The 14,351-nt window shown below is 36.8% G+C and overlaps 1 protein-coding gene across 5 annotated transcripts in view; it reads left to right on the top strand.

The window, feature by feature from the left end:
• The window catches only part of Utrn (utrophin), a 506,964-nt gene that overhangs the window by 472,500 nt on the left and 20,113 nt on the right, over positions 1 to 14,351 (top strand). For 4 of the 5 annotated variants that reach the window (XM_005389232.2, XM_005389234.2, XM_005389231.2 and 1 more), the window contains 4 exons: positions 3,997 to 4,133; positions 9,801 to 9,839; positions 10,064 to 10,129; positions 11,136 to 11,201. In XM_005389232.2, coding sequence (XP_005389289.1) covers positions 3,997 to 4,133; positions 9,801 to 9,839; positions 10,064 to 10,129; positions 11,136 to 11,201 — 308 coding nt within the window. The remainder of the gene's footprint in view (positions 1 to 3,996; positions 4,134 to 9,800; positions 9,840 to 10,063; positions 10,130 to 11,135; positions 11,202 to 14,351) is intronic. The other variant, XM_005389233.2, reaches the window with a different exon arrangement.

Below are 14,351 nucleotides of genomic sequence, written 5' to 3'. Positions count from 1 at the left end.
GGAGGATGATCATTTTTATGGAGTGGGGAAGGAACTTGAGAGAGGTAGGCAGCAGTTTGTAGATATCTAACCAAGTTCCATAGCCTGACGTAGATGTTGGTATCACCTTGTAATAATTCATGAGGCATACATTCATTGTGTATACGTGTTAGAAAGATAAAAAATCAGTCCAATCACCAAATTTTAAGGATGTTTATATCTTGAGTGACCCAGTAGCTGGCAGTTTTCTCTCTTTTCATGTTACTCCTTCATATGTGTTTCCTTTCTAATGGTATTTACCCTGACATGTTCTATACATGCAATTTAAATTGATAAAATGATATTTTAGTGTTTTTCTTTTTAAACAGCCATGTAACCTCTTAGCAGTACTTCACTGAAAAGTGAATGGTGAATGCAAGACGTTATAACAGTTATGTTAGTTAGGAGGCATAGATTCTTTCTCCTACACAATTTTAAAAGTGGTGCTGTTTTTCTACATAGTCCTGATATGATGAAAAGCCCTAGGTTTGCCAGAGCAGCTTTCTCCTACTGACTGAGCTAGAATTATTGGGAAGCTATTGTTAGTTTCTCTGCAGGTCAAATGCCTGATGATAATCTTCTCACAGGCCCTGATGGTTAAATGCGATTAAAAGAAAACAATTTATAAGTCTAAAGGTTCTATACTAACATGTTACCCTTGTCTCATTGAATGGGAGCTACAAAATCTTTTATTTTCCTTCTCCTTTGTTTTATGTACAGCAGTAAACAAAAACCTGCTTTTTCAAGAAATGCATCTTCCATTTAAAATATTAAATAATTTCTTCAGTAAGAAGGGTTCCTTTAATTCCATCTTCTTATTATAATAGCAATACTTATGTGCTTTTAAAAAGTGAACAAAATATTATATCCAATGTGAATCTAATGAAAATAGAATTGAATGCTATTATACTCATTATATAAGTGGTCTTCTTTTTTGTTTTCTTTTTAACCAAACCATTGCATTAGCACTATAAAATAGAGAAATATTAGGTACTGTCATTAAATAGCAAATTAGACCAAGTATGTATAAATATTTTAACATTTTTGATACAAATGTAGGCTTAATTCATTTTCTTAACTCTCAAAAACTTGTATTTTCCTAATCCAGATATAATCCCTAGTTCTTTGGGGATGAATTGCTTCTCACATTTTCTTTTAATACCGCACCAAGTTTATAGCACTATTGAATTAATTCCTTTGATTACAGCATTGACTAGTAAATTTTTCCCTCAATATAAAAATGATTGAGAAAAAAGTCAGTTCCTGTGTGAATTTGCACTATTTTTTTTTAAATATGTAACCATGATTGGAAACAATTTAATTTCAGTCTTTGATACAACACTCTGGGAAGGCGGGCAGGTGTGTTCTTTTGTGATGAGAGGTAGGGCGGAGAGGGAATTTTTTTGTTCCGTTTCATGTTAGGTTGGTTTTGCTCTAATCTTCTGTCTTGAACATATTTATGTAAGTAATGTATGGCATGAGATTAGACTTGTGTTTCTGTATGGTTTGTCACTTTTTTCTCTGAGCAAGATTCCTTCTAGGAACTCAAGTATAGATAAGCTAGAAGTACATTACAAGGCAGTTATAGAAAATTATATATGAATTCATTTTGATGAAGTGTCCAGAATAGACAGATTCAGGGACAAAAAGTAGATTTCCAGGCGCTGGGGGTCAGTAATGGGCATATGGTTTCTTTTTGGGTGATGAAAATGTTCTGTAGTCAGATAGTAATGCTAGCTGTTCAGTTCTGTGAGTGTACGCACAACCACTGACTTGTACAATGTAGACCGAGGCAGATGGGGGCAAAGCTCGGGACCGTACCCATTTGGCCTTTGCTTTCTCTCAGGCAACCTTGGGTTTCTTGAAACCACTGACCTAAGAGATCAGGACCTGTGTATCTCCAGGTATGGAGGTACCAAGTAAAAGCATGAGTATCTTCACTGAGTACTTCCGTCTTTGCTAAGAAGGTGCTGAGCAAAGACACTGAAATAATTGAGTTCTAAAATCTTATTCCTAACACAGGGGTTTTCATTTTGCTTGTCAGTTATATACAGCTTTTTTCCCACCTTTCTTTCTTATAAGACATTCAGGAGAAGCATGTCTATAAACTTGATTATCTGCAGTGTGCTGCCCAATAGAAAAGATGTAAATATTCTTTACAAGTGCTGCTACATCCTTTTGGTTTCCTTCAGTCCCAAGTGTTCTTTCTCTGAACATTTCCTTTTTTAATGCTCAACTTCCTTCTGATTATTTCTCCTATTCTGCCTGGTAAGGTCTTAATACCTTAATTTCTCATAGTAACTTTACCTCCACAGAGTTGCCTTAGCTTATTTTGTCTGTCTATTAATAGCTTTTTCCTGCCCTGCACTTCTCTTTTACATCTGGGGTACTCTATAGTCATACAACTTCAGATCATTATAGTTTATTTTCAGTCATTCAAAAAAAGATGTAACAGTATGGATCTTCTGGCCATTTCTAGTGATTGCATGGAACTGTCCCTACTGGAGTTATTTGTTTTAGTAATGTGAAAAACGAATTTTAGACTGTATATATATATATATATATATATATATATATATATAGCTTGGTCTTATTCATACTGTCTTTCTGCTCTTCAAACTTAGAGTAGAATCAAAAATTTCTGTGATTTTTTTTTTTTTTTTTTTTTTTTAACTAGGAGCAAACATATTTAGGTAGAAAGAGAATAGATATTCAGACATGGTGGTGCATGCCTGTAATCCCAGCACTCAGGAGGCTGAGGCAGAGGGATCACTGTGAGTTTGAGACCAGCCTGGGCTACAAAGTGAGCTCAAGGCCAGCCTGAACTGCATAGTGAGACCCTGTCTCAAAAAGACTAAAAAAAAAGAGTAGATAGAAAGCAGCAATACTGTGCAAAGATTGACTCTGAATTAGTTGTTTTTGAAAACAGTTATTTTTTTTAAGTTTCAGTTTGCAAAACAAGTTTATATGAGGCCTGGAGAGATTTATAGTGAAGGAAAGAAAAGACAGGGTGTGAGCAGGGAGTTGTCAACAAAATAAACAAATATATTTGTCAGTCAGTTAATGCTGTAGAACTGTTCTCTATTTATAAGGAGATAGGAGTGAGGTCTATTCAATGCTAGATTGGCCAGCAAAGTAGGAGGCAGAAAATCAAGATTTTAATTCAGTTCTGTGCAGATAATATAAGTATTTTAAATATATCTCCAGCAGGACTAAAGTTGTTACTGCATTGCAAATAAAAACTGATACTAAATGAATGATAGAGAGTAGAAAATTGGGACTTAGAGAACAGTTTGTGGGATAGAAGAGGGTAGGGTTGGGTAATTTCAGCCCCTGTGCTCCTAAATGATTATTAAAACTAATCATCTTGAAGTACTTGAAACAATAACATTGTACCTCCTCTTTAAAAATTTGGTTCAAGTAAAATAATTACATTCCTGCAACGTTGAGAAAGGATAGAGAAACAGCGTTCTCTCCAAAGTAGAAACCCCGGGGTGCGTCTGCGCTCTCTCTCCTCTTCACTGTTTACTCTTTTTCCAGACTAGAATATATGTTGGTTTGGGAGGAGCCAGAATGACTAAATGCGAATTTCAATTTATTCAGCGTAGTTAAAACTGTATTAACACTCAGAATACTTCATCTTGACTACACTTTTAAGAGCAGGTAGTTTTAGTGGTAGGAATCAACCAGGGATATTTCCAAAACTAATTTTAGTTTTTGGCTCAAGGTTTAAACATGGAAGAAATGACTTATTTTCAACAGAAAACTTTAAAAAATATCCCTGGATGCATTCATTGATGAGTTCTGATTGTAATGTGTTTACAGAATATTGTGTATTATTCCCCAAATGCATAAAGCTTCCAAAATGGTTGGTATTTAATTGTGTCACTTTACATCTGCTCTAATTTTAGTGTGAGTGGTTTGTTTCCTTCAGTTTTAATAAAAAGGGTGATTTTTTTTTTTTTTTTAACCTTACAGACAACATCTGGGGAAGATGTGCGCGACTTCACAAAGGTGCTGAAGAACAAGTTCAGGTCAAAGAAATACTTCGCCAAACACCCTCGGCTGGGCTACCTGCCTGTCCAGACAGTTCTTGAAGGTGACAACTTAGAGACGTAAGTTTTATTTTAATGTAAAATCATCAGTGAATACTGGTATCTGATGTTATCTTAATGTTAGTAACGCAAGGGACATTGTTTAACACCAGAAAGATTTGTATTGTCTTAAAATGTTTCATTTCAAAAGAGGTAACATTGGAGTCAACCTACAGAACTATGAATTTTTACTGTTTGCTTTTGATTGGTGCATATTTAACCTAAAATGTGTTTCTAAACTGATAGTCTCTTGTTTCTAAACTGGTTGTACCTTTTCTTTTCTTTTCTTTTCTTCTCTCTTTTCTTTTTCTTCTCTTCTCTTTTCTTGTTTCTTTTCTGTCCTTTTTTCTGCTCTTTTTTTCCAGTACCAAACATTGATTCTCTGCACTGAGCTACTTCCCTAGCTTTTCCTTTTTTATTTGTTTGTTTCTTTGTTTGTTTATATTTTGAGATCTGGCCTCCTTAATTTGTCAAGGTGAAACTCAAACTTGTAATTCTTCTGCCTCAGCCTCCCAGAGTACTGGGATTATAGGCATATAGTCATCTCCTTTTTTGATAATCTCTTCTTCTTTTAAAATATGTAATCAGAACTAGGAATGTAAATCAGTGGTAGAATGCCCAGGGCTCTAGGTTCTGAGCCCAACCTAGCACTTCAAAAAAAAAAGACACTTAAATTTTTCATTTGTTCTTTCATTTATCTTTCCATGTATCCCCTTTTGGAGGTTGTTTTACTATTTCTTGTAGTACATTTTGCATCTTTTTAATACAAATTTATCAATAACACTTAAATCTCCTGCTTCAAGTATGTATCTATGCTAAGTTCTCATCACAATCTCACAGTTTTTCTTAGCTATCTTAAAGACGAAGGCAGAAAAATAAAGTAGCTTTATATGTTACAGGAAATGGGCAAAATCACTGAAAAGCATATATAAGTGGTACCTCAGTTCATGAGTTTAGTTCATGCTACAATTCTGGTCACAAACTGAATTGGTTGAGAACTAAAGCAAATTTCCTCTTAAGGTTAACCTTGAACCTAAGCACTGTATTTGATTCTATCTTCAGTTGACAAGCATAAATCAAAGTTTCAGGATAGAAAAATTACTATGGAATTATAAAGCTAAATAAAATAAGAATTTATAGCCTGAGATGAAAGGAAAAAATAAAAGGTTTAGAGCAAGCTAGAAGAAATGCAAGGAATTAATTTTAAATTACTCAAGAATTATCAAGATCAAAATAGATATGATTTAAATCTTTGAATCACTTTTTAGAATATCAACACTGATTTCCCTGACAGGGTCGTTCTCTTGTGCTAGTGGCTGAGAAAAATGAATTTTTATCACTAGTCACCACCAGAATAAGTCTTCACAGAGAGCAGTGCTGCTCTTGCCAGAGAAAGTTACTCTCCCAGCTGACGGCAGAACAGAAGCTACAAGTGAGAAACATAACATTCTCTACATCATAAATAGAGAAAATGCCTGCAAGAACTATAAAAGGTGTGACGAGTACCATTTTTGTGAAGTACAACTTTTCTTTAACCTTCAAAATTCATGGTTCATTTTGCTTTGTATGTGACAGATTCTCAGAGATAGTAAGAATCCAGTGTGCTGTAATAGTCTGTATCTCAAAGATGTCAAAATACAATAGATGATCTGATTTTTTTCCCCATACATAGTCCTGTAGACCAGGAACCTTGCTAAACTAGCTTGGCTTTAAGTAGGTCTGAATATAATACATGTACATATAGAATGTAAGAAAGAATTCCTTTAATAACTCTGCTTAACCTCAAATTCGTTGAATTGAGTTATGTGCTTTTGTCATTGTTTTTTCCACAACCCACATTAGAATAAATTTTGTGACATTGACTTCAGTTTAAGGAGAGCTACTCAAATCCATTCAGGAAAGGTAGATTTTGGGTCTTTGTTTTGTGGGCATATTTTCATCTTTTTCTTTGAAAGCTTGTATGCTAATAATTCTTACTTGTTTTATATCTAATATGCAGTTTAGTAGTGCTGAACACCTTATGATAAAGTTTTACTTCTGTTTGTATCAGATCTAATTAACCTTTGGAGTGGCTGGCTGGAGTATAGAATTATCACATGGTGCTTTAATTTATGAGGCTATTGGATGTGTTTGAACTAAACATTGTGCCTTCTACTTTTGTGAAAATCACCAGCATTTTGGACTCCAAATGTCTATATCCTTCACACAAAGTGGACAAATAGATCTTTTATATTCCTTTTAAATATTTTTAATAGTTTGCCTTTCAAGCTCGTAATAATCATCAATATCAATCTTCCTATTTTAAGTGATTCTTTGATAGTAAACATGAACAGAAAAGCATGCCAAGTAATGTTATGCTCTGATTTTAGAATGTAACACTGAAGATACCTTACCTCATTTAGCATAAATGCACTACCATTTCCAGTAGGAGGGGAAATGAGAAAGGAAGGGAGGAATATGAGTAAATCAGATACCACAATATTCTTATTGACAAAGAGTTTTGAGCTATTGGACTTAGTTGTTAGATTCCCTTTTTTAAAAAATCCTAGACAGAGCTGGACATGGTAGTGTATACCTGTAACCCCAGTACTCAGGAGGCTGAGGCAGGAGAATCACTTTGAGTTTGAGGCCATCCTCAGCTACATAGTGAGTTCAAGGCCAGCCTGGACTACGTAGCAAGACACTGTCTCAAAGATTTTTTTTCTTTAGAGCTCTCTGGATTTGGTACAGTTGTTTTTTTTGTTGTTTTTTTTTTTTTTTTTTTTTTTTTTTTTGCTGAGCCTACTTAATCTTCTGGTATAACAGTTTATAGGAATGGACAGTAAAAAGTTTGATTTCATTTATTCCTCTATCTGTGGGAAGAGAACACTGGAGAAAAACCAGTGAAGTAGTGAAGGCATTGAAATTATCTATGGAGCTGATTAGAAATTTCTTTTCTCTTTCACCCTTGAAAAATGTCATGTTTTAGTCTCTGACCATTAATTATACACCTGTGTAATAAAGGAAAAAAAGTGATTGCTAAAGGGATGAGTATACCCATGCTACAGTTTATTTAATAAATTTTATAACTTTATACACTACTTCTCAAAGAACAAAATAAGAGAGTGGAGCTTTGTTAAAGAGCAAATTATTGCAATATGCCTAAGAAATAAGCTAGTGGCAAAAGTAATTTGAGAATTGTAAGAGATTATTGACAAAAAAAAGTTAGTTGGTTTTTCTGAAGATTAAAAAAGTAAAATAGACACCAGTGTCTGGTGTTGGTTAGGGTGCGCTTGGTGAGTTTAGTGATACGTTAGAGATCTTCCTACAGCAAGAGGCAGCTCATGGTAGGTATGACTATGGCTGCAGAAGACAGGGAGGAAGACAGCTAAACTGAGACCCAGAAGATGAACAGGACCACCTGTTGAATTTTCAGTATGTTCTGAGGAGGACAAGGGAGGGCAAAGGAGGCATTTTGCGAAGCTTGGAGGCTTAAAATTTAGGCAATGAGAGCGATAAACTGGGGGCAGTGGCAAGAAACAAGAGTGGAAAAAGAAGCAGGAGCTGGACAGTGAAGGGTGCTGTAGGCCGTGCTGAAGTGTTGGTAACAAAAGCTGAGACCCAGAGATCTGCTTTGGAGGAAGTGGATTGAAGCAGACAAAAGACTGGAAGCATAAGGAACAGACTTCTGGGAACTGAAGGACTAATAGAGTTGTTCAAAGTATTCTCCAGACTTTTTAAACTTCAAATATACTTTAAGGACATTTACCAGAGTATGGTTCCTTGTGAATTAGTGTGTGACTGACCAAAACACCCTTACAGCCACCACACTGAAAAACAAGAAGCTCTATGATTAAATCTGAGGTAACTCTGAGTGTTCTTATTGTTCCTAATTTGTGGTAATGGGAAGGGAACCCAGGGCTTCAGGCCTGCTAGGCCAGAGCTCTACCACTGTGCTCCATCTTTAGCCCTGGTTGTGTTTTTAACCCTCTGTAGTCATTACATCCAGTTATGAAGGGCTTACATTTTTTGTCTGCTAAAAACAAATGTGAAGCCTTACCGCTTACATTTTTTTCTGCAAATGAAAATGCTTTGAAGTCCATGGAGTTTAAAGTTTGATTTTTTATCTTGATGTTGTTCTTACAAATATTCGATTGAAAAGAAAAAAACATCACTTCTGAGAAACTCTTCAACTCTTCGGTGCCCCTGTCTACCCCTGCTATTCTTATCTTAGTTGAGGAATCACTCTTGAACTGTCTGAAGTGCTATCTGAGGTTGCTTCAGGAGAACCAGTCAAGTAGTTTCACGGAGATTTTCCAGGGTCTGTGAAGATTAAAAATACGTTTTCTTTTGTTTAAAACTCATGTCAAATGTTATGGTGGACTTGAGTTTCAGAAATAATCTCTTCAGCTACTGTTTCTAGAAAATGTATAGCCAGTCAGTCACCTGATATGTAACATCCGTTTCAGAGTAAGAAAAAGGTGATGTGAGGAGAAAGTAGGACACTATATTGTTCTTGAAACTATTTTACATCTGCACAATTAAATCTGCTTACAGAATACTGTATTCTGACAAGCACAAAGTTAGATAAATACCTATTTTTGAGAACAGGGCTGAGGAGTCTTAAGGTTTTCATCCTAGTAAGATAACCTTCTGTCTCTGTAGAGTCTTTGCCATGCAGACATCAGCTTCACAGTAGGAGATAATGAGATTGTTAACTTTTTCTTAAGTCTATACATATAATAGCAATAGAAGAATCGAGGAAGTAGATAATTTTGCTTCAATCAACATTAGCTTTTCAGAGAGACTTTATTTAATTGAATAGACAACTATCTTTGTACTTTTAAATTTACATTCATCAGTTCCCCACCCTCCCATCCTGTGCCTCCAAAAAAATTAAAAAAAAAAAAAGAATTTGAGCTTGCTCTTAATTCAGATCAGTTGTTTTCAAAGAAAGCAATTCCTGGAGATGCAGGGATCCCTTGCGGCAAGTGTCTTGGGCTGTCCCCTCCCGGGCTAAGTGTGGGCTTGATCTGACTTTGGATTCAAGCCCCTGGTTCCAGCAAAGTCTATCTTCCTTCATCAGTTTCCTAGACTGAACTTCTAAGAGCTTGTGTTCAGTTTAGTTGGTGATGTAGCCATTTGGCAGGATGGAGAGAGAGATGTGCAGGTTGCTTTTCTTTCTTTTCTGTGTATCTGTGACATTTTATTTCTTCATGTATACCTGGGTTTGAATTTTTACATTTAAAATTGAATGAAGAATGAGAAAAACCTGATTTGACTTTGACGCTGCCATCGATATATAATCCACTGCCATGTATTTCTCTTCATCTTTTGATCACACCTATTTTCTAGGAAAAACAAAACTACAGTTGCATCTCCCCTTAAGAATATTGTCCCTGTAGTTGTGAGCTATTAGAGAACATTCTGGAATTTGGTTCTCAATAAGATTGCTTTAAAATGTGCTTGCTGTCTTGCAACAAATACCCTACAAGATCTGTGAAGAGGCCCCACAGCCTCCTACAGACACTTGAATACCCAGCGTCTTCTCTAGAATAAACTATGACTTTTCATTTCCCCGTCATGGATGTCAGAGCAACCGCACATGAGTAGAAGACGACTGTGAATCCACTCACCCCGCTGCTTTTGTCTGAGATCGCTCTACAGTGTTTGTTCTGTGACTTTTGTTTCCCTCTCCCCTCTTTACAGTCCTATCACCCTCATCAGTATGTGGCCTGAGCACTATGAGTGAGTATTCACAGCCCATATGCACATCACGGGGGTTCTGGTCAGGTGTACTAGCACGGGGGTGATGACTAAACTCTGGCTCTGAAGTACTACTCCTGCATCCCGGGTACCAATCCTGGTGGTTTGTTTGCATGGCAAATTCAGTGTCTAACTAAACTAACATTTCTATTAGTAGCATCTGTCAGTATCTGGGCATAAAACTATCACTGTGTTTTCTTTTTCAGCCCCTCGCAATCCCCTCAGCTCTTCCATGATGACACCCACTCAAGAATAGAACAATACGCCACTCGGTAAGGGACTTGGGTAGGAGCCCTGTGTGCACCGCCACCCAGAACACACCCATTCCAAAGTCATCTGACCCCGGGAATGCTGTTCTGCAGAAGTCGTGGTTCTGTTACATTTGCAATCTGGGCTGTCATCTTTTAATGTTGCAATTTGCACTTTCCCAAACACCTGCTGTAAATCTCAATAGGCTGTGATTACTGAGCTCCTGAGAGCCCAAGCACTGTACAAGTGGGATTTAGATAATGTAACTCATTTTCAGTGAATGAAAGTAGGGATTTAAAGTATTCTCAGAAGATGCTGCACATATGCATTACACTGTGTAATTAAATTTATGCTAATGCTTTGGTATTGGGGTTTGTTTTAGAGTTCCTAAACAACAATAAGTGGTCCTGATGGGCTACCCACACTTTCAGTAAAATAGTTAATATCTGTGGTCCCAGTAACCAGTGATGAAAATGCTAGTTTAATCCTAAAAAATAGTTGCAACTGAACTAAGTTGAGACAAAGTAGAATTTTTGGAGAAAAGCACACTTGGGCTGTTGCAAACTATACTGAGAAGCATTGAGCTGGGAAAGATCACGACTTGTTTACTGAGAGGGTGAGATGGCACAGAACCTGAGGTCTGATAATGAAAGGCTCAGCAGCTCAGGACCTCCGTCATGTCCTTAGGTGAAGGAAAGCCATGGAGAGTCTTTAAAGCTAAGAGGAGCACACTGAGAGGTGTGTGAGAATTCCACCGTTGCTTCAGTGTAGAAGACTGGCCAGAGGGCTGGGGCGGCCACTGAGGAGACTTGGTCAGCAGTGCACCATGACATGACAGGCCTTAATGTAGTGGTGACAGAGATACAAGTTAACGTTAGATGTTGTTTTCATTTGACAGTTTTCTTAAGACCTTTGGACCCTAGTCTATTTTGTCACAGTATGATAGTTCAAAGTGTCTGAGGATGTGCTTCCAGTTAACAATACCGTGTGAACAACGCAGGACAATAACCTCTCATTTCCGTTTTTCAGACTGGCCCAAATGGAAAGGACCAATGGTTCTTTTCTCACTGACAGCAGCTCTACCACAGGAAGTGTGTAAGTAAATCATGGAATTGGAACTGCCTCAGGAGGCTTTTTCCTGTATTCGGGCTGTCAGAATAATCTTCAGTGACTGTGGCTCTGAATTTTGATCCCAGTCAAAATTCATAAATGTGATTCCAAAAATGTCTACACAGATTTTATGCTTTCATGCTATGGTAGTATAAACTGGATATATTTAATTTACTTAATTTAATAAGAGTTAATGAAAAAAATCCTCTATTGGTCAACTGATCTGCTTTAGAATAATCAGGTCATTGCATTTATAGTACTGTAATATTTATTTTCCTTGTTAAATTTGCAGGTCTAATTCTATAGGATACAAAATCTGCAGTCCTCTTTGTCCTGCTTGCTAGCATTTTCTCTGTCACCGCTGCATTTAGCAACCTTGGTCTACACATACTTGAACATATACTCTCTGCTCTTTGGTGAAAAGTGACTCCCTTGCTAATATTTTATTTTATTATGAATCAAGGGAAGCCTCACTGACTTTAGAATACCCTTTAAGAAGCTTTCTAGACAAATATTTTACCTCTGATTTTCTCATTCGTGTACACTCAACGTGGCTGTGGAAGTTTCTTGGCAAATATTTTATCTCTTATTATCCCACTGTTTGTATCATCTTTCCTCTGGAACCTTTCTTAACCTCGCAATTCACATTAATTCTGTGCAATGTGTAAAAGACTTTAGTAATGTCAAGTTTATGTGATTTGTGGGTTCAATGTGGTTTGGATCTGGTAGAAAATTGTAAGGTTGACAGGAAAGTTGTAAGACATAGTGCAGAGGTATTTTGCACTAAAAAAGACTATGGAGAAAGCCAAGTATAGATATGTAAAGCACAATAATATAGAATGTCTCCTTTACAGTATTGAAAAAAAAATTGTTCTAATTATCATGAGCCTTATAGATAAAAGCCCTCAGGAGAGTTTTATTTCAACTGTAAATTTCAAAGATTAGCATCTTAATAGTTGACAATGATTCAGTAATGATTTATACCTTATTATTCAGGTACTATAAATATGCAGCAATTACCAAATCAAGACAATAGTGTATTCATCGTGTTGTGTTATAGTTAACATACTAGTATGTACTTCACCTGAAGTAATTAAATACACTAAATATCTTCTAAATCAAAATAATTTTCATCAAGGTTAAAAATGGTCAAAAAATTAAATAAAAATAACAGTAAAGATCAAAGCTTACCTCTTAAAAATGTGTTTGTCTTGCTGTATGAACAGAATAAAATCAGTGCTCAAATGTAGTAATATATTCTATCTTCAAATAAAAAACACGGATTATACATTTAGCACTATTTCAGAAAATAGAATCAGATGGTTTGCAGCTGAATATATCTTAATAGACTATCGTTAGATATATTAATACATTCATTCATCCAACAAATATTTATTATATACCTACAGTGCAGTGGTATGCTGGAGCCAGTTATGAGCTTTTCGTCACTGGTTACTGGGACCACAGATGATGAATATTGTGGCATTTTCAAAATGATTCTAAGTTGTTTCCTAGAGCGCTTATTAAAAACTAATTTACGTACATGTATATACAATTAAAATTAAATGAACTGGGTTAAAATAAAACAAAGGCAGCACTCAAAATCTATCACGCCATAGTTATTTTACTTCATGTTACTGTTATCGGTGCCCGCAAAATTGTTTATTATGCCCATCAGATGGTGTCTGCCTGTGTGTTGTTTCGTAATTCTATACTCAGTGATGTCTATAGCTTAAACTTGGTCTCGAAGAAGGAATTTAAGCCCCAGAACTTGGGAGTCTGCTAATCAAGGCCCTCTTGCTTTTTCTTTGGGAGAACCCATTCTTGGGCATTTATCAGTCAGCCACTGCCATGCACACAGCAGTGCAATGCATCTACAGGTGTGAGTACGTTCTGCACAAGTCTTATAGGATGGACGGGAGATAGGTAGGTAAGCGCTCTGGCAGGAGAAGAGCACGGTGAGGTCCTGTGTGGTGGCACAGTAGTATCCCCTAAAACCTTCCCATCCTAATTCCTAGAACTTGTGAAGATGTTACTTCATATGACAGAAGGAAATTCACCAGTGTTACTGAGTTAAGGCTGTGGAAAGGCAGAGAGGATCCTGACTTATCCAGGTGGCCCAGTGTGATCCTATGAGGTCCTTCTAAAGGGAAAGGTGGAGAGTTAGACTCAGAGGGGAGGGGAGGATGGAAGTAGAGATCAGATACCAATTTGCATTTAACTTTGCTAATGGAAGAGGGCGGGTTACTACAAGGTGTTAGAAAACTCAGAGAAATAATTCTCCCTTACACATAAGACTAAATTTTTTTTTCCCCCCGTACCAGGAATTGAACTCACAACCTCGCGTTTGCCAGGCAGGCGCTGTGCCGCTGAGCTAAATCCCCAGCCCCCATAAGACTAAATTAAGTTAGTGGTATAAGACTGTGTTAGCCGTGAAGGAGAAATTGTTTTCCAGTTACTGGTCCATTAATATTTTCTCAGTAAACATGTTCACAGAACAGTCTCATTCTGTGAAAGCCAGCAGTGAGGTTCTTTGCTCTCACACCTCAAATTACTGTGCAGCCTGGGGTTCTTCTCTTATAAATCTGCAGTGATTCTTTCTCCCCATTCAGGGGAGAAAGCTAATAATGAGCCTGCGTCACAGAGGCTACTCCCTAGATCTCAAATCCACTGGTCTGACATGGAGCAGTCACCTTTGTCCTTTAACTTGTAACATTTGTTTACTTAACTGCATCCATTTTAACCAGCATCCTTCCCTTCAGTGGGAGAGTATCTCTGCCGTGATGCTGGGACACCACAACAGGCTCTCCACATGTTCTCACCACTGTCTGCTCCTGACTTGGCGACAGTTGTCTTACGCCGCAGTCTGTTTCCCTTTTCCTAGCAAGAGGAACTATGTTTTAGCTTATTAAAGGGAAAATGTGTAGTTTAGGTCATTGAGGATAGAGAACTCTCAGTCAGATAGCCAAGACATTCTTCCCAGAGTAGTGACATATGAGATAATAGATAATTTTAAACTTTTAAAGAGTTATATGTTTAGTTAAAATATTCAAAAATACATAGGCAAATCATATCCATGCGTCTGTAGATAATGGTTAGAATGAAACAAGTAAACAGAGTGTCCCAGTGTGAGGT

Source organism: Chinchilla lanigera, unplaced genomic scaffold (assembly GCF_000276665.1).
Source record: "Chinchilla lanigera isolate Chin_1 unplaced genomic scaffold, ChiLan1.0 scaffold00035, whole genome shotgun sequence".
NCBI lineage: Eukaryota > Metazoa > Chordata > Mammalia > Rodentia > Chinchillidae > Chinchilla > Chinchilla lanigera.
The sequence above is the reverse complement of the archived record's forward strand: the minus strand, read 5'-3'. Positions and strand labels throughout refer to the sequence as shown.